The sequence below is a fragment of the Pteropus medius genome, unplaced genomic scaffold (genome assembly GCF_902729225.1).
Source record: "Pteropus medius unplaced genomic scaffold, Ma_sr-lr_union100, whole genome shotgun sequence".
Taxonomy (NCBI): Eukaryota; Metazoa; Chordata; class Mammalia; order Chiroptera; family Pteropodidae; genus Pteropus; species Pteropus medius.
The window spans coordinates 22,348,181-22,375,318 of record NW_024349800.1 but is presented as its reverse complement, the minus strand read 5'-3'; the positions used below and the strand labels follow the sequence as shown (position 1 = coordinate 22,375,318).

General features: G+C 34.5%; 1 protein-coding gene across 1 annotated transcript; it reads right to left on the bottom strand.

Moving 5' to 3' along the window:
- Positions 1-214: 214 nt before the first annotated feature.
- RAB1A (RAB1A, member RAS oncogene family) lies at positions 215-26,735 on the bottom strand. Its single transcript, XM_039886984.1, has 6 exons — positions 26,464-26,735; positions 12,269-12,341; positions 7,952-8,047; positions 2,694-2,789; positions 1,303-1,434; positions 215-1,032 (listed from the first exon to the last, which is right to left on the bottom strand). The coding sequence occupies exons 1-6, from the start codon at positions 26,484-26,486 to the stop codon at positions 835-837; spliced, it is 618 nt and encodes a 205-aa protein (XP_039742918.1). The 5' UTR covers positions 26,487-26,735; the 3' UTR covers positions 215-834.
- Between the last annotated feature and the right edge of the window lie 403 nt (positions 26,736-27,138).

Genomic DNA, 27,138 nt, shown 5'->3' with positions numbered 1-27,138 from the left:
TTAATCTCCCTGAACCACTAAGCTTGGTTAAATCCCTACCCAGCACAGAAGCCTCCCTAGGTCATATATTGGATATATTATCTGGAAAACATATTGAATGCTGCTCTAAGATAGGTCTACAATGCCCTGGTTGCACACAGAAATGGCTGTTTTAAGAATAATGAAAGGCTCTATTTCCCTTTAACCATAGAATTAAAATACTTATCACCATACGTTTGATATTACTTCCAATAAGTACAATATTTATTAAACATATCTTCAGTTGTTTTGTTACATAGTGTGCAACAAATTACAATATTCTGCAGCCACAAATTATATGCAGAGTATGAAGAAACTATTAATCAGATAGTGTAATCTTTCCATTTATAACTCTACAAGGAAGAACTAGCAAATCAGATCTTACATATAACATCTCACTAAACTTTATGCATGGAAAGTGACAGACAATGGTTGTGCTGTTTGATACAAAATGGCTGAACTTCATCTTCAGAAGACTAAACCTGACATCTAAACATGCCAATAGAAACATCAAAACAAAATATATTCTAACCAACCACGGGAAACAGTCTGGTATCAGGAAAGCAACAAGGATTACACACATTATTTTATAAACCAGCACACAAAGGTTTAAAACGGTTCTGAAAATGAAGTTAGCTGTCTTGAGTCAAGGGAATAAAAAAAAAGTCAGTATTGACCATTTACAATCTCTGACCTTTGTGGAGACGGTAAGAATCTGTTGTAGTGCAGCTACATACAGTACAATTCAGGCAATTTTGTTTTCACTTGGGTTCAGATTGCAAATTCACTGCTGTGAGAAAAGGACGGAGGCAAATTTTAGCAGCAACCTCCACCTGACTGCTTGACCGGAGTGCTCTGAATTTTAACATTGGACTTTTCTGCACCACCAGCTGTTGCTCCAGGACCCATTCGCTTTTTAATCTCAGCTGCCATCGTCATGAAAGATTGTTCTACATTCGTTGCGTTTTTAGCACTGGTTTCCAAAAATGGAATTCCAAGAGAATCAGCAAATTCCTAAGAGAATAATAAGGCATAATTAACACTGAAAAATCTTTTTCACTTAGTGCATTTCTATCTGAAACGGGCAGAAAGGAAAGACTAAGTTTACTGAATCCAAACAGACACCACATGAATTGTCATTTCAAAGTATTCTAGCGCATATATTTTAAAACCTGACACATATTTTAAAAGCTAACGTGGTTGTGGTTACTGTAGGACTCCACGCCCACGTAATTCAAATTCAACACGTTCAAATTCACTTTGAAAATCAAACTTTAAACATACCTTTGCTGTTGTGTAGTCTACTACTTTCTTTGTGGTCAGATCACATTTGTTCCCTACCAACAACTTGTTGACATTTTCACTGGCATAACGATCTATTTCCTGCAGCCACTGTTTAACGTTATTGAAGGACTCCTAAGAAGACAGACATTTTTAAGAATGACAATACAGTTCTGGATACAACTGCTCTAATGAAGCAAGTAATAAACCTAAGTGTCTTTCTTGACCTAAGAAGAGCTAATGAGACAACCCTAGCTACAAAATAATGCCTACAGTGCTGGCAAAGAAGTAAACTGATATATTAAAATGACTATCCATATCTAAATAAGAAATTAGAATTTGAAGGCTTGAGGATGAAAATATACCTTATTTGAGAGGGAAATATTTCTCAGCACCAAACTACAGCTCAAGCAAATTTATAAATTTTAATTAAAATTTGATCATCTTAGTTTATGAACAAGACCCCACTGCTAGTAGAGATGTCAAAAATAGTAAATAAATGGGTCCAAAGTAAAGATACTTATTTTCTTTTCCAGTCATATTTAGGAGAGGAAATTTTTCATTTTTAAATATTTCATGGTAATGACTTGAGGTTTTTTGAAATTAGTACTATTTCTTCCTCCTGTTGATATTATTCACCTAATACTTCTAGTGGCCCTGAATCTAAAGCCTGTGATTCCAGTTATGTCCTTATTAACCATGATTTCATAGTTGAGGTGAGACAACATTTGCTATAAGAAAAATAAATTCTAAACGTTTATCTTTTTATTAGAAAATAAAAGAACTCTGAAATTTTCTTTCTGATCAAAAGAACAGTTAGGGGCCTTGGACCACATTCTTCACGCTACCCCTTCTCAACAACTACCTTCAGCTACCTTCTCTCAACAACTAATCTTCAGATATTCACTGTCCTCTTAAAATCTTCCTCTAGCTCATCCTATTTCTGAACCATTTCGGCAATTCTAACAAATCTAATTGCCAGGCAAATTCCTGTCAATACTTAACACCAAGAACACAGTATAAACCAAATAACCTACAGTTCCCTATAAATTATGATACGAAAATGTCCAGTTGATAAATATATCCAGAGTCCCTTGAAGGCAAATGTAAAACCAATTACTAAATTTTCTATTAAAGAAAATAATATGAAATTTTGGTTGACCGATTCATTAGCTACCCAAATAATGAAGGGAAGAAAAATAACAGTGTACCTGTTTTTAAAAAACACTTTAAAACAAATGTTTATGCGATTCATTTATTTGGGAGTGGACAAAGTTTTCTGCCATATAAATACTACTGATGGCTTATATGCAAAGCAAAATAATCTGATATTTATCAAATAGTAACTTACTTCCTACTTTGTCATTGTAACACAATTTCCTCCTGGAACTTACCTGATCTGTCACATCATACACAACTATGATGCCATGCGCTCCTCTGTAATAACTGGAGGTGATTGTTCGAAATCTTTCTTGGCCCGCTGTGTCCCACTATTATAAAACAATCAAGAAATCCAAACAATTCCATTAAGAGTTGGGGAAAAGGGCAGGAGGGAGAACAGTTTATATAGTTATAGAAATGACCAGGATTTGATATGGAAATATTAGCTCTCAATGCTCATACTACTAAAGTGCATGGTAAATCAACAAATACATGAAGGTCCAGAAATAAAGGCAGTGCCTACACTTTAGCTCATGGTAATGCTACCAATATTATAAGCTCTTTGAGATTTGGAACTCTGTCATATTTTTCTTATTCCCTACAGCCCCCTTAGCACTGTGTGAGGCATTCAGTATGAATGGAGAAACAAGCTTGACTTGATTATGAAGGCTACTGGCCTAACTAACCCCTTTAACAGCATACTCACATAAGACAAAATCATTTGCTAGCACATTTTACCATCATGGAAAGCACTGAAAGGACCTAACTCAAGTAACTACTTGTGAAGATAACACTTGAACCATCTCTGGAAAGGTATTACCTTAATCCTAGGGAAAACAATGTTAAGGAAGATGAATCAAAATACTTTTATAAAATTCATTTTAAGAGCAATATGCCATATACTTCAATCATTTAGGTTCAAATACCAAAAACAAATGTTTATATCACTACATGAAAGGTCTGTGTTTTAAACAAGTTATTAAAAATAAAGAGGAAAACTCAATCTTAGATTGCAATGAGAATTTTGTTTAAATTGATCTTAGACAATGGCCTCAAAAAAAAAATTGTATAATTAGAACAGCTACCTACCCCACTAAAAGGTAACATCTTGACTGATGGGTAAATAAATAACAAGTTACTGTAAAAATAAGGGGGAAAAAAGGGGGGGGGACCTGAAACCTAAGACAAGTGGAGATTAAAATGCAACAGTCTTTAGTGGGAGTGAATTATAAAGTTTTGGAGTATATCTGTGAACTTTGATCCCCACTAACATTTTAAATGGCAAAATTTTAAAAATTGGTTCAGGAGCAGTCAGTGAAATCACTTTCTTTTCTAAGACTCAGCCAACACAAGGCTGTTAAAAACAAGTTGCAATTTTGGGGAAATTTGAATGCAAAGTGGATATTAGATGATATTAAGGCATTAGTGTCAATTTTGTTAGATGTGGTAATGGTTACATAGTAAAACAGATGTATACTAAAGTATGTTTGGAGTAAAATCTATTGTCTGTAATATACTCCAGGAAAAAAATAATGAAGCAAATAAAGTTAACATCACTAATATAAAACAATCAAAAACAAATCACAGCTTCATTACCTTTTTTGTTCAAAGTACTAGCTTGAGAGCTCAAAGCACTATGAGTAAAGAGCATCAAAGTCTTTCAGAATATCTTTGGAGAAGCATGAGCTTTGGAGTCAAGCCAACCTGACTTTAAAACATCAAACCTAGTTTCCTAGTTAAATAACACTAAGGAAAGTCACCTAAGAGTTTCTTCATCTATAAATCCTAGGTCAGTCATTCACCTTATAGAATTGCTAAATGGGTTTAAAAGAACTGTTTGTAAAATGCCTACTAGCACAATGGCCTGACTATAGAAGCTACTCGATAAAATATTATAGAAATGCTTACATTACACCAGGCACTCAGAGATTTGAGGTTACAAAGATGAATGAAACATAGCCCCATAAGAGATCTCATTTCAGTGGGAGAGACAAACACGGGAAAATCACTTACCCTGTGAATATGAGGGGTAATGATTATATACAGAAGAGAGTTCTCCCTTCTCTACGCACCACTAACTCCTTACACAAAAGTAGCACAAAAAAAAGGAAGAAATTATTTCTGAATAAATGTTAAAGAATTGTAGCTAACTAAGCAATGGCATCCAAAGAGTAAAATTTCTGATGTCTCCTTGCCACTCTAAAGTTTCCTGACTCCAGTACTAGCAGTACTTTCCTTGCAATTGATCACCCTTTTTATATAACCCCTCATAATCTCAGAGTAACTCCTTTTCCCATGTTTGTCTCTCCCATTGAAATGGGATCTCCTCCTAGGGGGCTGTTGCACTTACCTCTGTAACCTCGAATCCATCTAAGTGCCTGGTGTAATGTAATAAGCATTTCCAATGCTTCATCAATGAATGAACAATCACAGAAAGACTCCTTCCATGTTGTGAGACTGAACACTGTACCTGCCCTGCCCTGCTGAATGTTTTGTAATCACTAAGTCTGATAAGAATACAGACGGCACACTTGAAAAGGAAAAGCATAAAGAATAATTAAAATATAGATCAACACAAAACATTTTGAAAGATCTAGAAAATTTGGAAGGGTAACTCAAGCCAATTAAGATGAAATGTAATGGGATTAAAAGTAAAATCTTGCATTTAAATTTAAAAATTTAAGTCATTAAGTATAAGATAAGGCTTTTAAAAAAAATTAAGCCCAAAGCCATTAGTTCCAAACTAGTAGATAAGCAGCTATTGAGACAGAAAATGTAGTAAATTCAAGTGCTTGTTTTTTTATATCTTTGAGTGGATTAATGATGACAAAAGGCCACAAGTCCTTGAGGTCCAAGAGAGGGGCAAAAAAAATTCAGAGTCCAAATCGCAAGAGGATTTATCTCATGTAGTTCATACTGGCTGGACTATTATCTCGTACTTGATTTTATGAATCACATTTTAATAAAAGGCATGTATAAAATGCAAGAGTAACTCGAATTATAAAAGGTTCTGAAAATATGCTTACAGAAAGGAGTAACAGAGGTTGTGATAAGATCAATCTAAAGGGCAGGCTGCCAACAGTAAAGGAATTAATCTCATTCAGGCAGCTCCAAAAGGCAGAGGAATAAGAGACAGAAGTTAAAGGAAACTGGCTTCAATACAAAGAATAATTAGAGGTTATTTATAAATGGAACTATCTTTGAAAAACGGTGAGCTTCCCAAAAATGTTCAAAGAAAGACACTAGATAGGGAAATTCCTACTGAAGATGAAAGAAAGACTGAGTAACCTATTAAGATCTGTCCCAGCCAAATGAAAGTAGCATACTTGCATGTTTTACAAATATACACTCAACTCTTACGGAGACCAATGATCACACATAACACAATTATTTCAAATCAGTAGTTAGAGGCTAGGTACATCTTTCTGAAATATTCTTTATGGTACCAAGTATAAAGTTCTACATGTAAAGGGGAAAAAATCAATATGGTCAGTAATCTATTAACTGGTTTTAAGTATTTCAAGCTATCTATGATAATTATATCCTTGGCAAGTCCTCATTTGGAGTATCAAATGTGTTTACTTGTATTAGAATCCACAATTCTTTTGTAATGTACCTTCATCAGAGTCATATAAGGGAACAACTAAATAAAAATTATCAAACGTCCATTCGTCTGGGTATATCTTATCAGTAATATTTGTGTGTGTGTATGTATATATATATATATATATATATATATATATATATATATATATATATATATATATATAGTAGCCCCCTTTATCCGCCATTTTGCTTTCAGTGGTTTAAGTTACTCGCAGACAACTGTGGTCCAAAAATATTAAATGGAAAATTCCAGAAATAACTTCAAGTTTTAAATTGCATGCCATTCTGAGTAGTGTGATGAAATCTCGCACCTGCACAGTCCATCTCACCCTGGACATAAATCATCCTTTTGTCCTGCATATCTACCTGACTTCGTCTCATCGCATAGGCATTGTGTCATCTCTTATTATCACGAGAAGTGTGAATACAGTACAGTAAGATACTTTGAGACCACTTTCAATTTTTTATTACAGCATACTGTTAAAACTTTTTATTAATCTCTTACTGTGCCTTATTTATAAATTAAACTTTATCACAGTTATGTAATGTATAGGAAAAAACATGGTACATATAGGGTTCAGTACTACCTGTGGTTTCAGGCATCCCCTGTGGATAAGGGGGGACTACTCTACTACCTAGAAGTTTACAAAGGGCTTTCGTACACATTATACACAGAGCTACTAGATTTCCTTCTCACAAGTACCTTATGAGTTAGTAAATCAAGTATCATCACACTCGTTTTAGAGATAAGAAACAGTCTCAGGAAAAAAATTAAAAAGTAAGTTAAACCTATGACCCTCTAACTAATGAATATCACAATGAAGACAATAAATCCAAGTTTTCTGACTCCAAATCTGGAACTCCCAGTTCAGTATAATACCAGTTCCATGAAAACAAGTCACTGGTTCCCTGTTACCTCATACCAATAGCTAGCTCTAAAAGATACCCAGAGATTAATATTTTTAAAGACCATACCTATGTCCACATTGGTAGTCTCAGACCCATATTAACGTGCTAACAACTGAACTCTTACTACTGCCTATTCTTAATTTGGGGTTGAAAGGATGGGTTCAAGGGGGCCAGAATGGCACAGGGACACAAAATACTGAAGACAGCTATGGGTCACTTTGTTCTGCTAATAACTGTGGGCAAGTCATTAAAATTTTCAGCAGCCATTTTCTGAGCTGTAAAACATGTTAGAAAAGCAAAGTTCTTTTTCAGTAAAATTCTATGGTTGGTACATACTATCTAATGAATACATCAGAACTCAGTAAATACAGTTGACCCTTGAACAACGCAGGGGGTGCCAACCATCAGAGCAGTCAAAAATTTGCATATACTTTAAGTCTGCCCTCCATATACTCGGATTCTCAATCGTGAGTTAACCCTTGAACAATGCAGGTATGAACTGTGCTAATCAACTGAACTTCATGGGTTAACAAAAAAATCCAGGTATAAGTGGATCCACGCAGTTAAAACTCACGTTGTTCAAGGGTCAACTAAACTCTTGAACTAAGCCACATATAAAGAACCTCTCCCCAGATTTCTTTCCATGTTCCATTGAATTCAGCATAGTAAAAGACATAAAGAAGATGCTCAATATATTTCTGCTATAAAAGTACACTTCAACTTAGATCCCATTGATAAAAGCATAAGAAAAAGACCTAGGACCAAGTTTGACTTAAAACATGTAATTTCTCTGCTTTATGAACACAAACTTCAATGAGGAAGGTAATCTTAAAGAGAAATCATTTTTAATTTAAACAATTCTTATTCTACCCCTCTACCACAGATGCATGATTTTTAAAGATATTTTTAACAATAAAAAATACATTCTAAATTTACCAAAATAATTTTTTAAACTTCTAGTCCAAAGATTACTTACAATTTGAAGCTTGATTGTTTTCCCATCTAACTCTATAGTTCTTATTTTGAAATCCACACCAATTGTGCTGATGTAGCTTTCTGTATATGTATCATCCTGAAGGGAAAAAAGTTAATGATTCAAATTACTGTTCAATACAGTAAAAATACAGTAAATAATGTTAACTTTTATCTACTAAGTTGATAAAGTTTATAAGACATAACATGTTGAGAACAACTACACCATTCTGCTCCAGTACTCAGTTCATATACTGATTATAAAGTACTATTCAAAAGCTATTCTTTAATTTTCCAAACTTTTTTTTTTTTGGCAAATTCTTTACATACATTATATAGAAAAAGATTGTGTATTTTCAATGATTATGATTTCCTAATTGCTAATCAGTGAAAGTCTTGCTCCCCCTTATCCTATCCAGTTTATTTATCACAAAGCAATGATCAAATCACTCCCAGATTTAGAAGTCAGTTTTATTTTCTAGTTACGACTTTTAAAAATTCACATAATATAAAATTTACCCTTTTAAAAAGTGTACAATTCAGTGGTTTTTCATATATTCACATGGTGTGCAACCATCACCACTATTATCACCCTGAACACTTTTATCACCCTGTGACGGAACCTTATACACAGCAGCAGTTTCATTCTCCATTTCCTCTTCTTCCCCTAGACCCTGGAAACCACTAATCGACTTTATTTCTCTATGGATTTGCCTATTCTGGACATTTCACATGAATGGAATCATACAATAATATGTGGCCTTTTGCGTCTGGCTTCTTTAACTCGGCATAAAGTTTTCAAGGTTCATCCATGTTATAGTACATATCAGTACTTACACATTGTATGGATATACCATATTTTGTCTATTTATCAGTTGAGGGGCATCTAGGTTGTTTCTACTTTTTGGCTATTATAAATAATGCTGCTAGGAACATTTGTGTACAAGTTTTCATGTGAACAATGTTTAACCCAATGATAAACTTAAAAAATTACACCTGTTTTTCTCAAGTATCTGTTATGATATTTTACTCAGAATGGAAACAAAACTCTTTTTTAAGTAAAAATGTCTGTGAAAAGATATGTAGATTAAAAAAAAGACATGTGAATGGAGAGATCAGGCTATCACCACCCAAATCCGATGAACAATCCTAGCAAGCACAAAGCAACCACCTACAAAATACTCTGCCACCAAAGACACGCCTAAATCTAATCACACCTAAATCTATTGATGGAAAGGTTCTATAAGCTCAGCTAGTCAATACAGTAGCTAGTGACTAGTGAGAAAAAGAAACTGAATTTTTAATTTTGTTCAACTTTAAATAGCTGCATGGGGCTAGTAGCTATCATAAAGACAGCATAGCTCTGGGGCTTACTTCCAATTACAGAAACAAAAGGGACCTGAAAAAGTTTAGACACAAGGAAGCAAAGTGACAAATCTCAAATGTTGCACCATCAATAGGAAAGCCCCAGTTTCTGCAAAAAGTAAATGATGTGAAAAACACACAAAAAGGGGGAGGTAGGAAAAACTCTAGATTAAAAGACTAAGCTGTAAATCAACCAAATGGAATGTGTGGACTATGTTTCAATCCTGACTCAAACAAACTGTAATACCAACACTTCTGAGACAGAGAAATTTATTTTTTAAGTTGACAATATCAATGTTATTTTATATAAAAATGTACAGTTTGACATATATGTAAATGGGAAAATGACACATGTGAGGTCTGCATTACTACCCTCCAACAAAGAAGGGGGAAAAAGGATTAAATGAAGCTAGCGTAAAAGCTGAATCTGATGCATACATGGGATTGGAAAAAAAAAAGCTCTCTTCAAAAAAAAAACGGTAAAATGTGATCAGAGGGAATTCCAAGCAGCTAGAGGTAACTATGCTGACTTCTCTTCCTCATATATTCACACTTGTGTGCATGTAGAATCAAAGAATTGAATTCAATTTAACAAAATGTTCCTTATCACTACTTATTTTTTAAATTATTTTAAATTGTGAATCTAGTAAATATCAGGTACTGTAGAAAGTAGAGAACAAAATAAATGCAATAAACATTCACTTAGCACTTCCACATGCCCAGTGTTTTGTTAGAAATACTTATAAATGCTGTTAGAATTCTTGTAAATCCCTAAATGACCCTTACTTGCATGCCTCTGAGTCACTGCACATGCTCTTCCTACTGTTCAAATTTTCAGTATCTCTTTCTGTATATCTCTACTTCCCAGCCCCTGGGTCACATGGAAATTTTTATTCAATCTTCAATTTTGAACCCAGGCAATACTAATTATCCAAACATTTTCCAACTCCTTGGCCAATAGTTAAGAGATCCTTCCTTCTGTGCTCCCATAGCTTATTATGCACTTCTTTATTATACCTTTTGCAGCTTGTCTTTATTTGGCAGATCCAGAAATCAGTATTTTTTTAAAATGTTTCTCGGGTGATTTCACTGTGTAGGTAGTACTGAAAACCTATGACTCAGAGCAATAGGCATCCCAAAGAGGGCTGTCTTTGAAACACAAACACCTCAGGCTATATAGCCATTTTCAGCAAGAGATGCCACATTCTTCCCACCTACCTACAATTGCTGATTCAATACTAAGAATTATTCTTAATTTTAATATTTGCCAATTTAATAAAAATTAAGCAAAATCTCATTTTAAACCTTTAATTACAAACAAAATTGAATATTTTTTCCATAGTTATTGGCAATTTGTATTTCTATTTTTGTGAATTGCCTGCTCATATATTTGCCCATATTTCTATTAGGACAAACATACTTTTCTTATCAATGTGTAAGTGTGCTTTATATATTGAGAGAATATCATCCCTTCCTCATATATATATTTTGCTAGTACCATTTGTTTTCTAACATTTTTATGTGCTTGATATTAATTTTAATGCAATCAATTTAATAATCTTTTCTTTCCTAATTTTTTTGTTAGGGAATACTTTCACACAAGATTAAAGAATCACCTATGTTTTATTCTAGTACTTCCATGGTTTCATTTTTAATTATGATATATAATAAAATTATATATATATTTTAAATGACATTCATTAATCATTCATCTCATCAGAAAAGTCATTAAGTATCTAAGATGCTGTCAAGCTCTCAGTGCTGAATTACAAGTTTTCTAAAATTCTAATTTTCCTTTCAAAGCTTGAATTTATTATAGGCAGCAAACGCTATCAAATATTCTACTTGGAAAAAATTATATCTTTTCCCTTGAAGTGACAGTCTCAGTTCATTTGAGAAAATGTCTGCCCAATATCTAGTTCTACATAACTATAGTTTGTAAGTTGTTCTTTCAAGTAAAAAATAAAAAAATAAAAAAACTTGCCTTTTTTTTTTTTGAGATAACCAACACACTATAGTAAGCAGTGAAGTGCTTTAAGCATACTCATCATTTCTTCACAATATTTAAGAAAGAATACTCAAAGATCAAGATTTTAAAAACTCATCCATTTTTACTGTTTTATCAAAGACACACTCTTAAGTGAAATGGTTTTTTCCCTGCTATGGGTGAACAAAGGTAAATACCATGACTATGAGTACAGTTTGGGCCTTAGCACTGCCTTGACATGGTGCTAAGGCACAAGCAGTTCTACCCTACCACTGCTTTTGCATCATCAGACCAAATGTCAACACAGAGAAAGAGGCAAAGGTCTTTTTAGTTCTAAGGAATTATTTACTTAGTAAATACTAATGGCTTAGTATTATTAAGGTAATAGTTTTGATCTCATGGACCCCTCAGAGGGTCCTGATAATCCCCAGGGGTCTTTAATCCATACTCTTGAGAACCAAAGATCTAGATAGTTGAAAAGGAAAACATGCTAAATTTGAAGACAGTTGATAAACACTATAAAGGAGACTGAATTCTATTCATTAGCTTGAAAGTCATGTTTGTAAATTTCAGCGTATGGAACACTATGCCACTGTCAAAAGTTTGTACCAGGCCCTGCTTTTTATTCTACTAAACTTTTACTTGAAGATTCATTTTCTAACAAATCACTTTTAACACAAGCCAACTATTTTCCCCTTACCTTTACTACCTATGTTAGAATGAAACACTCTTTGACTACCAAAACTATCACTCTGACTTTATAACCACACTTAGCTAAATTTATTTAAGAGAAACAGCATTTCTTTTATTTAAGACTCCAAGATATCGCTGGGGATGTATACTTAGAGGCTTTAAATATATAAATTCTGGAAGAATTTTTTTATGCTGGATAAAACTGTTTAATCTCTTGTCTACCTAGAAAACGTACACAGCATTAATTTCTTTAAAGGTATTTCAATTTCAACTTACTGCAAATCTAAGAAGGAGGCAAGACTTTCCAACTCCAGAGTCTCCAATCAGAAGTAACTTGAATAAATAATCACTGCCAAAAGAAAAAGAATATCACATTAATAAAAAGCATATTGCATTGTAAGTTCTGCAATGAAAAAACATAGTAAAAATAATAAACAGCTCACTAAGGAAGACAATAGCTCCTACAAAGCCCATGAATGGTTTAAGAGAAGCCAAAATTGCAACCAATAGCAGAAGCCCTTTTCATGAATCACTGAACAAGACAGAATTATGTAAAAGTAAGATAGACAATGCTACCCATGATCTTTGAAATAAGTGAAATACCACATCTAAGGAAAGAATGAAAGAAACATAATATATATTCTTGGAGAACCCAAGAAACTATGCTAGATAAATCCCACTTTCTCTGCAGTATTAGAATACAGGGAGTTAACTTTCCACTGTTCTTGCCAATGAAACATAACTCTCTCCTTCAAATTCCAAGACCAAATCATTATTTCATAGTAATCCTCCAATGAAGAGGCTTTTATCACCCTTTCCTAGCATCCACCTGGAAATTCCCCCTTAAAAAAAAAAAATCACTTAACTGCTGAAAGCCTGTATTACACATATTTTAAACTGAAGATGTGGTAAAATTAAAAGCTGTTTATACAAACATAGAACTGTGCCAACATCCTAAGCTTGTATTAAAGCAGTCTTCAGAAAACATTGAAAGCTAAGCTATTTACGTACACTGACCATTTCCAGGCCTGACTCAGAGATCACCCCCAGAAATTCCTTCATGGACCTGAAAACAATAGACTGTCTGCCCATAGTCTGCAAAGGAATCCCTCCATAAATCCTTCCTAAGTCCCACCAGTTCTATATGTTCTTTTAAGCAATTTCAAAAGGATAAAAATATCCAGAATTTAGTTTGTTTTTTAGCAGACCTGAGTTTCAATTTTGTTCTTTGTGCCTTATTTTTTTTAAATGCTACCTACTTATTAAGGTATAACCCAAATATCACTCAAAATTTAAATTTACATTTTAATTATATTTACATGTAAGCAAGATATAAAACTTTTAGCAGTGATTACCTCTGTGAATATTCATCAATTTTTACCCAGGTTTACAGTGATATGTATTACTTAAAACTTATCCTTTGGTTATATCAATAGTATACTTATTGTCCTTAATTATAACTCAAGGAAAGAAAAAAAAAAGTGCCCTAGTCAGCAGCAAAATAAAGGTCAGAAAAGGAAATAAGAAGCTTTTAAACAAGTCATCAAGAAGGGGATTGAATCACAGGATGAACTAAATAACTAATAACCTTTCCAGTTTGAGATCCTAAAAAAAACAGAGAAGGGGATGATGATGGTAAAATGTTACCCTTAATAAATGACTGATACCTAATACCATGCAGCTTTTATTAGGCAATAATAGTTGCTGATTTTAGCACTATTGATAGTTTCCTCCTTAATTAGACCAAATTCTTAAGAATGTGGAACACCAGCAATGAGTACATGTTAAGAATTTACATTTTAGGTAGCAAGAATAATCACATCATTGATTAGTACTATAGTTACTTAGTTTTAACAGAAAATTTTGACACAACAGATACTATGAATTTTACCAACTTCCCTGAGCACAGTGCCAGGCATCCAGCAGACCTTCAATAAACATCCCCCTGATTCAGCTGTACTGGACCATTACAGTGAATGACAACATTAGGCCACTAAGGTAGCATTCATTACCTTAGAGATGAGTTGAGTGCTCTGCTCTGCAATGAAATAATCACTGCTAAACAAGACTACAATATGAAGTGCAAGAGTCCATTTATACATGGATTAAAATTCACATTGTCTAAAGGTTAACAGTATGCAACCGAGGTGGGGAATCCATGTATGTGGAGGGCCAACTTAAGTTATATGCAGATTTTAGACTGTGTGGGCCATGGGTGCCCCTAACCTTGGCATTGTTTAAGGGTCAACTGTATTTTGTTCTTTCCCAAACCACCACAAGCTTTACTAACATCACAAGAGACATGGGGAAGGGCAACCAAAGCCTAACTCACAAACTTCTTCCTTTTATTGAATACACACACCTAAAGAATGTTACTTATGCGTTATTTGCATTGAGACATTTTAAATTACCTACTACCACAGTAGCTTTTTAAAAATTAAATATATTGGGGTGACGCTGGTTAATAAAATGATATAGGTTTTAAGTGTACAATTCTATAATACATCACCCATATTTGACCCCCATTACCCTCTTCTATCCCCGCCCTCCTTTCCCTCTGGTAACCACCATACTATTGTCTATGTCTATGAGTTTTTGTTTGCCTTGCTCATTTATTGTGTAGTAGCTTATTTCTAAACTATTAATATACTGAATGTTCAAGAGAATTCAGAAATTTGAGGTTGCTTAAAGGTATTTCTGTAACTATAATTGCAGAAAACATAGTAAAAATGTTGACAGACCATGAGCAAACCTAAAATAAGAAAGCACAAAGCCAAAATTTTGGTAAAGGGTCAAAATAATATAGCAAATGATAAGACTTTAAATATATTTTTCCTTTATTCCCCAAGAATTTAGAATCGGTTTTTGGTCTACAATATAATTTTGACTTAAGTTAAAAAAAAAAATGGATTATGTTAGCTTAGAAATCTATAGTTACAACCGTAATCACCATTCTATATTAGATTATTCTAGTAAATCCTATCCAGACTGTTCCTAAATCAGAATTTCCTCTAGTCTTTTCACGTCTAATTTACTACAACACTTCATACTTTCTCCCCCTAAGTAGTCTGGAATCTGTTTCCCCCCACTCTTATGTTTGACATACTTATCTGTGAGAGTGAAGGTAAACTGGCTTACTCATCCAAAGTCTAGCATTGTGCCTTTTACAAAGCATGTGCTAATCGATCAGAAGACATTTTAATTTTGCATTTTTAATCAACCTCTTTCATTGTGAGATACAGCTAATGAATATCTATGGCCATCCTTGATTAACATTTTGAGCAAAATATTAGGGGAAAAAATGAATGGGAACATGGCATATTAAAAGGACACAGGAGCCAACCTGAAATTTCTCTCAATGGCCAAGGCAGAACAATTTGCTCCATAAACAATCATGTATTGGACTATAACCCAAAAAATAAATAAATATCCATAAGTCTACTGATATAAATGATTAAATAAGTGGGAGAGAAAAGACAAATTTTCCTTACAGGAGGATTCTAAATAATACATGTAGAAGGAATGAGAGAAACAGAAAATCACCAGCAGACCACCACAATAATAACTGCTGCAGGCAAGAGCTACCAATGAATGCTACAATTAGTGGGTAAATTGCATGGCTTCAAAGTATGTCCCCCCAAATATTTACTACTGTGGTGGTTTTAATATATGTTCACAAATTCTTTAAAAACTCCCTCCCTCTAGGAGATGGAGCTTATTAATTCCCTTCCTGTGGGTGTAGGCTCTTAATAGTGGCTTTCTGATAGAGTAAGGAAAGAAAAAATAGTAAATTTACAATAAGAGAAACCTGACGGATGCCACCTTAACTAAGTGATCAAGACGAACACCACCAGTAATAAGACATGTTGGTGTCATGTACCCTCTGATATGATGTGATGACTACAGTGCTTCGCCTCTATGGTATCTTCCCCCAAATCCATAATCCCAGTCTAATCCATGAGAAAACATCAGACAAATGCAAATTGAGGGACACTCTACAAAATACCTAGCATTACTGTTGAAAAATGTCAAGATCATGAAAAATAAGGCAAATTGAAGGAAGCTAACATGATATAACAACTAAATACAAATGGTATTCTGAATTAGATCCTAGGACAGAAGAAAATCATTAGTGGAGAAATTAGAATAAAACTCTATAGTTTAGTTAATAATGTATCAATGTTGATTTCTTAATTTTGATAAATGTACCATGGTATTAAGATGTTAATATTTGGGGAAGCTGGGTGAAGAGTATACAGGAATTCTCTGTACTATTTCTAGAATTCTTCTGTAAATCTAAATTTATTTTAAAAAGGTTTTTAAAAAACAAGGACATTAGTAAAATGAGTACAAATAACAATCTCTGAAATCTAGCTCCCGGTATTTTTAAATGTAAGAGAGATTTTTTGTATTTTCTCAAAATAAATCAACATCATAAATCATGATGGAATCCGTAAAATAAAAATTTAAACAAAAGCTGCTTTTGAGATACAAGTATTTTTATCATCAGAGAAAACTCTTTTGAACTGCTTGAATTTATGATATCTTGAACAAGTATTATATTTAAATTGAAAGAAGAGATAATTCAATGAGAAAGGTAAGACAGTTAAGGTAGGACTGATAGAAATTAAAGCTAAATGTAAAGGGGTAAATTGAGAGAAATTAACAGGTTTTTAACAACTGAATGGTAGGGGCATCAGAGATAATGACAAGTGAAAGATTATTTTTGTTATCAGTTCCTCCTGCAAGTCAACTCATGGTCTACTTTAGCAATACTGGAGATTCTCTATTTCCATTATTTATTATCTAAACACATCTTAATACTTATGCCATTTTTGCATGCAAGCATTAACATTTTCTATACTTTTAACGAAGTCATTTTCATGAGAGCAGGAAACAATATTCTTTTAAAAAACTACTAAAACAGATTTCGGTTCAAAATTCTATTTAGGTAAAATGCTTTCCTTTTCATGAAGTTAACCAAACTACATACAAAAATATGAAGGAGACAAATCCACTCATTTCTGAATCTAAAATGCTATTGAGAATTCTAAAATCTCAAAAGAGAATGTTATGTGAAATACATGTAAAAAGATTATAGAACATTTTGTTTAGTATAATCCTTTTAAAAATTCTGTACACACATAAAAGATCTGGGAAAAAAATGGACACTTCTAAATTGTAGGATTACAACTGACTGATATTTTTCTTTATACTTTGACAGTCTGCAGTAAGTCTGTATTTAACCTTTATAACCAGAAAAAAAATAATGTTATTTGGGGAGAAGAAAAAATTTTAGTGAGGTGTTTATGATACTTTGCAAGTTCGTTCAGTTTACCTGCCATAACACAAATGATTTCTAAAATATGTAGAGTAGATCAAGGTTGTAAGCAGATGGTGCTGGCACATTCCCAGTATAGCCACAGTATATAGTCAACTTTTGGATTAAATGAGAAGAAACCTTTTTTCTTTTATGAAATAAAATTTGGATTATCAGACATAGCTCACATGTCAGTGAATATTTTACAAGAGAAAGCTGACTGACATTAACGCACTTTTCAATATTCTACCCTGTGGAAAGGTATACAAAGAAAAGAAAAAGAAACACAGTATAAGACTATAATGTCTAGTTGTTTTTATTTAAATGGTACAAATTTCATAATGTCAGCTATAACTATATCTTTAAAATGGCCTGCTATTTTAAAAAGTTCAGGGGAAACTAAATTTGTTCTTTCATCTAGAATCAATTTACTTGTATGATAGGAATCGTGTTATTTTACCTTTTATAAATGTTGTACTTGAAAACAGCCTAAAACTAAGTTCATATATCAAATTAAAAACAAAATCATGATTATGATATTATGATACAGTGTACAAATAAAATTTAATTCACTATTAAATTACATACTATTCTGTTAGCCTTTGGAGTATGGAATGATTAATAAAAACTTGGGCCACATTAATTGTGTCTGACATCAACTTTTCTTTTTTGCTCACTTTAAGTATGTTCCACAGAACACAACTCAGAATTTGACCATCAGGCTAGAGAAAAGAGGTAAGAACTTTTAGTTACTTCATATGCTTCTGCAGTGTCTGAATTTTATAGAGCACATATTAGTTCTGTGACTAAATTAAATAAAAATTAATAAGCCTTCAGCTATAGACAAAACGAGACTGTTAATCAAAATAGTCAAAATAATCAATTACCAAGAATCTGAGAATGCAATAGTCTTTCCTCTAAATTTAAGGAAAGAGCCAAGCAATTTTTTAAAAAACTATCCCCACAATCGATGCCTAAAACTACATATTTTTCTTTGATATTTACAGACAATAATTTTCCAGGTTCTATTTTAGCTCTGTTTAGAACAGCATTCAAAAATTCAAAGCTAGAATTCTGAAAATGAAAGAAATTTTGGTAGTGCTGAAGGAAGTGGCAAGTCATACAAGAGGACAAGAGTAGAGTCTTACAACCTTTATAACACATATTTAGCTGAAAAACATGTCAAGGAAGAGGTGTAAATGTCCTCTAACTCCTTATCTTTCAAAGCCTGCACACATTTTAGAGCTGGCAAGACCTGTATTTGAATGTAGGTACAATCTCATACTAGCTGTAATTGAGGCAAAGTACTCACCACTATGAGCCTCAATTTATTCATCTGTAAAAAGATTCTATAGCATCTTCTACCACCCAATTGGGCTTCTTGTAAGGATCAGAAATAACGCCTCTAAAATCTCTAACACCGTGTCTGGAACATTGCAGAAGCACAATATGTGGCAATTATTATTTTTGTAAATAAATATTATTTTTCCTTCTTCCATCCAAACCACAAGGTAACTTGATGAAAAAGTTTAAGAGCTACAGACAAAAATTTTGAAGCTTCTGTTCAAACGATGGATGACAAAGTATCTCAGGATACTTGGGATTATCCCAGTATAATCTAAAATAAAAGTTTAAAAATTACCAACTAATAGTTATAAGTACTATGATCACACCAGTCACAATTCTCTAAGCCTGGCAACACATATATAGTAACGTGGTCCGCAGTATATGCCCTCTCCAGCAAGAGAAAGACAGTTCTCTGCTTTACTTGCTTTACTCACAGAAAGACATTCATGACTTCTAAGGCCCCAAGAATAAATGTTTAAGGATAGTCAAGAGGATAGAAAAACTGAGAATGGATACAATACTTCAAACCTAAAAAAGCTTTAAATGTCAACATAAAACAAGATGTGAAGGAGAAAGTCAAAGGTCATTATGTAACTCACAAACCCTTTTTAACTTTTTAAAAAGATCTCTCCAATTATGAATCTTAAAAGTAACTGACCATAAAGATGTTAGTTGCCTAACTGGATTAAATTTTAAATTTGTAGAAGTTAACCAAATACAGTAAACTGGAAACAGCATACTTGGACTGTGAAATCACAGGTCCTTGAGTTAAAATTCCAATTCTGCTGCTTATTCTGAATGCCCTTGGATAAGCCATTTAACTCTTCTCTCTTTTCCTCATCTGTAAAAGTAGGGCACTATTTCTTCAGAGGATTAAGGGAAATAATGTAGAAATATAAATTTTCTGACTAATGGTGGGAACTCAAATTATTAGTTGTTGACCTACTGCCAGGACTAGTTAGCATCAAGGGTTCTGGAGAGTCCTCCTCAGTACTCTATTCCTCTCCAGCAAAATGAAACGTAACTAAAACTGTCCATTAATAACAAATCATAGGCCCCTTTTCCAAATCTTTTGCACAGTCTATTCTGCTATCCTAATTCTTTAAAAGTATCACAAGATTTAATTTGTGCTAATATTGTTATATTGATTATGCCTGTTATCTTCTTAACTAACTGGTAAGCACCTGGGAACAGAACAGAGTTCATATTTTATAATTAAAAAACAAAAACAGAAAAACCCCTCAACTCTTATCATATTCTAACTGATGACAGAGAAAGGAAGGGCTGTTTTCTTTACCAAGCTTTCTTCCAGAGTGAAATTAGCCATGTGTGTATGTACACACATGTACGAATGTATGTAAACATATATTCACTGTAAGATTTTTAAAAGTCTATATTGAAAAAACTGTTAAAGCAGACGAGATATATATATGATAAAATGTGTAAGAAAAACCTTAAAAAATGAAACCACCTGCCATTTACATATATTCTAACATTCCTTACTAGAATACAGATGTCAAATAATGTCTATATAGCACTGTACAGTTTACTCTTGAGACTCAGAACTGAGATGGAACTAATCACATTTTATAACAGGTTCAGAAGGCATAAATGACTTGTAGGAGGTAAGTGGCAGTCTGAACTTAAACCTAAGGTTTACAACTCCAAATGCTATGTTCTTTTTATCATACCACACTCCCTCGATGATGTATTTTATATACTCAGATGATAAAAATGTCAGTAAATATGTGAAGTCTACATATAAAACCTATCAAAATGAATCAAACCATCCGTGACTAGCTCACAGGATCTGACTAAATATAAAGTGTGATTCATAGCTTAAATTAACTTAGATAATTTGTTTTAGTATATAAGTTAACTTAGCTCAAAAGAGCATGGTACGTTTTGTAGTTAAGAATTCATTAGCTTTAGTAAGTGATGAACCCAAATATTCTTCATGAGGACAGGTGTTAGCCACCAAGCTACAAATAAAGCACTAAATAATTATCCACACTTTGCTTCAAATATCCTTTTATAAATCTAGCTATTTAACTATTTTAATAAATACCATCTAATCCATTTAAAGACTATATTACACTGCGCCAGGCATTTATCCTAACTACATCCATATGGACTTTAAAGCAATAAAGACACTACAGAGACAACCTATTGTTCTTAATGTGAAAGCTGATATTCTGTGAACTTAGTGTGTCTTTGTTTCAAGACTCTTGGAAACACTTCATATATTAGTATCTTAATGAGGAACAGAAAGGTAAGCATTAAAAAAAGGAAAAGAAAAGCATGGACTAGGTCATCAAAATAAAGCCATGCCCATACAAATCTCACATTTTAAAACCAGTTAGTTCAGGATACCAGATTTAAATTTAAACTCCTATTACTCCTAGGTTTCCATATTTCAAGAGTGGTAGTGAACATTCTCTTTTCTCTTTTCAATCTTCTAAATCAGGCATTCTTAACTTGAGCTCAAGCAGTGTGAACAGCTTGCAACTTTAAGCAAAACATTATGAATACATATATGCACAAAGGGAGCAGGTCTTCAGGGTTCATCAGAGGCTCCTAGGTGTCCATAACCATAAGTGGGTTAAGAATGAGTGTCCTAAATCAAGTTACTAGAAAATATCTATAGCCGGAATGAAAAGGACAAAGAATAACTCCACTTAAGTACTACTGTTATTCAAAGGAAATACATTCAAATAAAATCCATCACTGTTCTTGGAAAACTCCAATTACATAATTTTCTCAGTTTCATTTGTAAAGCTCATTAATTTGAGGTGCAGACTGCATAAAATGCCCTGTGTAAAGACACTAGTCAAGTGGCTAGCACATAGAGTAAGCATTGATTAAATAGCTTTATTAAAAAATGTTTCCAAAGACTGGTTCCCCTCGTGAGCAAAGGCACTCACACTAGGGGAATTTAGAAACATGTAAGAGTAGATTTAATTGGAACCTTATCACCACCTTGGATTTAATAATAATAAAGCAAGGTGTTTTGACCAACTGAGCCAACCAGTCATAAAAGTGCCAAGGAAAACTTCCATTCCCTACTTTTCCTTTGTACTCTATTTCTTCACATGTTTAAGTCAGTTAACAAACTAACAAACACTTGTTCTCTGGCTTCTTAGGGCCTCGAGATTATTTTATTTTTCCCAAATATTATTCCACCATTATCCTTTTATAATCTGAAATAGTCACAGGGTAGTTCCAAAGAAAACCAAGCTGTAGTTTTCTTCCCTTTTTTCTAGACATCAAAGAAGCAATCTAAGCCCCATCTTCTAGAGAAAAACAGTAGAATAGTCTTGACCACGCCCCTCTCCCTATAAGGTTAAAAAAAAAAGTTTTGGGCATTCTGCCTTAATTTCTTACTGAAACTACAAAATGTAGTTCAGATAGAGTGGTAAAAAACATGTAAGCCACACATCTAAAATATCTCATGGACTGGCATCCTACACCCATTTTTGGTCTCTCTTTATCTTAAAACACAAAGTACTTTTTTAGCAAATCTTTAAAAAAAAGCATTTATTTAACCCTAAACATTTTCACATATTAGGAGACAAGAGTAGATAACATTAACAAAAGAAAACTATTCTTAACAACCAAAAACAAAACTTTTAACTATTACAACTGCAACTAGTAAAACCACCATGTATGTACAATCAAGAGTTGCCAATGGGAGAAAACACATACACAGCCAAAGGACTGCTAATAGGATATAGATAAATTACTAAGATTGATTCCAGAATTAAGAAAGACTGAAACAACCAAGGAACATTACTCAGAAGCAAAATTCTCTTTAAAAGCCAACTAAAGAACTGGCAAGAAAATACTTGATTCTGAAGTTCTTCCACCTTAAAGATATTTTAAAAGAGAAACTTTAAAAGATTTATTTGCTAGAATAGGTAAGAGACTGTACCATCCCTCATTTTAACTTAATTGTAATAAAAAATAATAAGAAACTTTTAAATTTAAATTATCTCTAAATGATCCTACAAGATCATCCACTGACACAAAACTCTTAAAATGCATTTTGTGGAGATTCTACACAGCTATTGGAAACTTAACCCTACCCCAAAAATTACATATGTTGATTCTCCACAGACATTAAGAAATCATATTCTAGGTAATGAAAACACTGGTTATTTTTCTTCTTTACATTTCTCTGAATTTTTCAAACCACTGTCAACACCACCAAAAAGTCATCAAGACAACCATCAAAAAGACAACTTACTTTTAGTTGATTTTCAGCTTCTAATAAAAAATCCTAGCTAAAAATTATAAGAAAGCAAGTAATGGTATACTCATTAATGAAATATACTCTGTCAGACAGATAACAAAACTGATTAACTTGCTTTTACTTTCAAATTCTTAAGTTAAAAGATAGATTTATTCAAAGCATAATGCTGGCACTAAAAAAAAAAAAGTCAAATTTCCTTGAGTCTACCATGACAAAAGAGCAAAGTTTGAAAAACTGATTAAATTTTGAGCCATGATCTCCAATGTCATCTGGAGCCATGACTTAAAATAGACACACACACACACATGTACTATAAACTTTTCTACATTAAAGAACCATAGTTGATCCAAGTAGACTATTAAAAGTTCCTTCTGCTGTAGTTAACTGGTATGTTCATGATAGGTATACATACTTTATTCTAACACATTCCTTATAGATCAAGCAGCCAAAATGATTTTCTTGACACTAAAAAACCCACTAGAAGCTAATGGACTAGGAAAAATGTTTCGGGTATGAGAATAATGCTAAGTATTTCTTAATCAGTGTGCTGAAATAATCACTGCCTGCTTCACCACCTAGCTCAGAAAAATAAAAATTTTTGAGTGTTCCAGAAAAAAGAAAGCTCTGATTCTTCCTGTCTACATTTTCCACTGTTCAGATTCCACTTAGCTGCTTTTTGTTTTTGTTTGTACTTGAAATGCAACCAAGTCAGTCATGATCCTTAATTTCTACGATAAAGAAAACCAATGGTTGTCAATTCTACTAAATCAATTAAATAACACGGAAAGAAGTCAGTGGAACAGCTTAAAATTTAATCAGTAATTGATATATTTCTTATTCTCCTCAGTACCAAACAAAAATTTAAAACTTAAAAATCATGAAAGTATTCAGTTAACAAAATTACCAACAGGTAATCAATCGTATGTCAACTAATATAAATCTAAAAACCTGTTCCCTCTGAGAAAACCAAACTTTTTCTTTTGTCAAGAACCCATCATAGAATCATGAAAGGCACTCACTCATTAAAAATTTTTTAAAAAATTAAAGTTTGGAACAAGGTGTTAAAGTAAATAGACTTATATGTGGGTGACAAAAAAAAAAAAACCCTCTAAGAATCTCTTTACTCTATTTTCCAATTTCTCTCTAATTATTTTTATGATAATGAATTTCATTAAAGACAAAGAAACTGAAGTCAGATTGATAAAAATCTGTTTGCTAGTTGCCCTTATGACATTCCCTAATAAAATATCACCTCCTCTCACCTCAAGTAATTTCCACTAATGCTTTCCCAAACTCCTAGAAAACTAAATGCAATGTAGAATATAAATACAGTAGGCCAGGTACTGGCATACTTGATGCCAGAAAAAAATAAAAACGTGATTTCTGGATTTGATTCTGCTGAAGTCATTAATCTAGAGTACTGGCACTTTATTTACTTAATATTACTATCTTTGCTATTTATTAACCATTTTTCTACATTTTTCACCCTTGAAAAATACTCCACACTCTTGTTTCTCCAACTCTATTGCTAATAATTCCCAAACAGGTCTGTTTTCTATAAAGCCTTCCTGATCCAAAGCAGCCAACCACAACCCTCTACCCTCCTTTGAAATCCTTTTGCTCCAATCCATGCCACACATCTGCAATCTGCTATATCTACTGGTATTTGACATATACAATTTTCTATATTCCATTAAAAGCTCCTGGAGGATAAGATTATTATTCCTAAATCCTAACATGAATGTCTTACATGATAATGATGTACACCACCTAGAGTGACTGCTCTTAGAGTTTCCCAAATTCTTTTACATACACTTGAACCTCACAACTACCCTGATAGGAATACTAACTCCTATTATCCCATTTTACAAAAGGAGAAACAAATTAAGAGGCTAAATAATGTCATGGTTCTGTTCAACCAATCTTCAAGATCTATTTACAGTACTAAATATATGTAGCAAATGTAAGAAACTTCCTGAACAAGAGGTTTACAAACCTCCAGAAAGTAGCAAATCCATGAATTTTATTGTTGCAAGAAAAACTACTAAATTATGGACTTCAAGTTCAACTCTGCCCAACTATCCAAAACCAACTTTATCCTCGGAGCCCTTCATAATTTAAAAACTGCCAACATAGCAAATATGGCACTATAGAACACTATCTTAAACTTCTCAAAGTTCATAAAATTTTAATAAAAACTATGGCTACTGTTTAGTACAAAAAGGGGACATTTCAGCATCAAACCACAGTATTACAAAACTTGAAGTCAGAATGTATTTTGTAAGAGCCATGTGACACACACATGACAGCTAAACTGATGGGTAAGATCTCTTGAGGGAAATGTTTAGCAGTAAATGAGCAAAGCAGCCAATAAACTAGACCTTTAGAACGAATACTGACTTTTGCTTTAAAAAATATTCGCTCCCTCTCCTAAAGCCTTCTGACACTGAAGAGGAATACCAATTAAATGTCCTCCAATTATTTATTAATTTATATATGCAAACTGTAGGAAGACTTTAAAAAAAAAAAAAAGCTATTACAAGTGCCCAACGAAGTCTTCCCAAGGAAAGTGAACACCAATTCCTAGGAAAAGTGCCAGGTGTGTCACATCTGCTGTGGTGACTTCCTGAGTAAGCAAGAAAAAGAAATGCATTAACTTTTCATGACACGTCACGGAACCTCATTCCCTATCTGCAAACATTCAAGTAGGTAATCCAAAACCTACAGATCTATCATAGGGTCCGTTCGTTTCTTTCAACTTGACTGCAAAGTTTTCCTTTAATTTGGTAACATCAGAAAGATGTTCCTACGTTTTAGTCATTTTTTTTCCTTGACCTACACAAGACAAATGACTTCATTGTCCTCTAAAAAGAAATTCTCACAATGCCTAGGTTTTTAAGAAGGCAATGGGCCTGACAAGTTTTAAAAGAACTCCAAAAAATAACGAAAAAAGAGAACTAAAAATTTTAAATCGCTTCTCACCATCTACTAATGCCCCTCAATCTCACGCAGTCCTGAAAAGCATCCATATTACCTGCAACCTGGCAAGGAGGGTGGAAGAAGAGATAGCCAACGAGCTCAAGATTTACAAGCAGAGCGGGTTTCCACCCAGACGATTCTGACAGCTCCGCAGAGCGCGGGCGCAGGGTCTGACAGTGCCCTAGAGAGCTCTCTCACCCTATCCTCTCCCCCCTTAAAAACAAATGCTTCTTCAAAAGTCACTCCCTCCATACCCTTCAACCGTTCCTGCCTCACCGACTCCTCAAACGCCCCCCACCCCCCTCAGCAGACTGTTCCTCCGCACCTGCCCGGCACTCAGGGCTCTTCGACCTGGGTCCAGGCCCGGCCAGCTCACCCCTGTGGCCCGATCCCTCCCCGAGGCCGCCCCCCTCCTCCGTCAGACAATAGGCCCGACTCCTGGACGCCAGCCTCCTGCCCCATTTCCGCCTTCACTCACCCGGCCAAGGCTCCTACTCCCCGCCCCAGCTCCCTCCTCGCCCCCTTCTCCTGCTGGCCCACGGACCCAGCCGACCAGTGCTCTACTGCACTCACTATTCGGGATTCATGCTGGACATGTCACTGCAGCTGCCGCCGCCGCCACCGCCGCCCTTGCTGCTGCAGCCGCCGCCCTGATTCTCCGCGCCACGGGTAATCGAAGGAAAAGAATGAGATAAGCTGTTCCGGGAGAGCAAACGTCTTCCCCTACTCCGTCCCCTTAGAACACAATCAGCAGCCGCCGCCACTCAGCTATCGCTTCCACCCAAAATGGCCGCCGGCGAACCAGGAAATAGGAAAGCCTTAGACCGAAGGGCCTTTACACTGCCCGGAGGGCGGTCGCGCCGCGTGGCATTCCGGGAAAGAGAGTTGCTCGAGTGTATTTGGGCACTGGAGACTGACGGTGCGGCGCGGGGGCTGGAACTCAGCTTCCCGCCAAGCCCCGCGCCTCTGGTGCATGCGTACTTGAGGGGTTGTCGCCCGCCCCATTCCCCTCTCTCTCACCGACCCCCTCCGCCCTTCTTTGCTCTACTCCCCGCTGACTCGCTGGCTAGGACTTTGCTCGAACTCCCCCTAGCGGATTGGCTAAGGCGGAGCGGCCCTGGTGATGTCATCAGTGAGACGTGGCAGCCGGGCGAGTCAGCGCCCCACGGAGGAGGGGGTGGGGAGGGGCAGAGGCGGTGCTGGCTGCCGACGGACGTTGGGGGTGGGGTTGCTTTAGGCATTGGGAGG

What these genes read in the sequence shown, in the direction of transcription:
- RAB1A (XM_039886984.1), bottom strand. Translation starts at nt 26,486, where the DNA reads ATGTCCAGCATGAATCCCGAATA. An exon ending in TCCAGCATGAATCCCGAATA is followed by an intron (nt 12,342 to 26,463) that starts GTGAGTGCAGTA and finishes TTCTTTTGGCAG; the next exon opens with TGATTATTTATTCAAGTTAC. An exon ending in AAACAATCAAGCTTCAAATT is followed by an intron (nt 2,790 to 7,951) that starts GTAAGTAATCTT and finishes GTTTTATAATAG; the next exon opens with TGGGACACAGCGGGCCAAGA.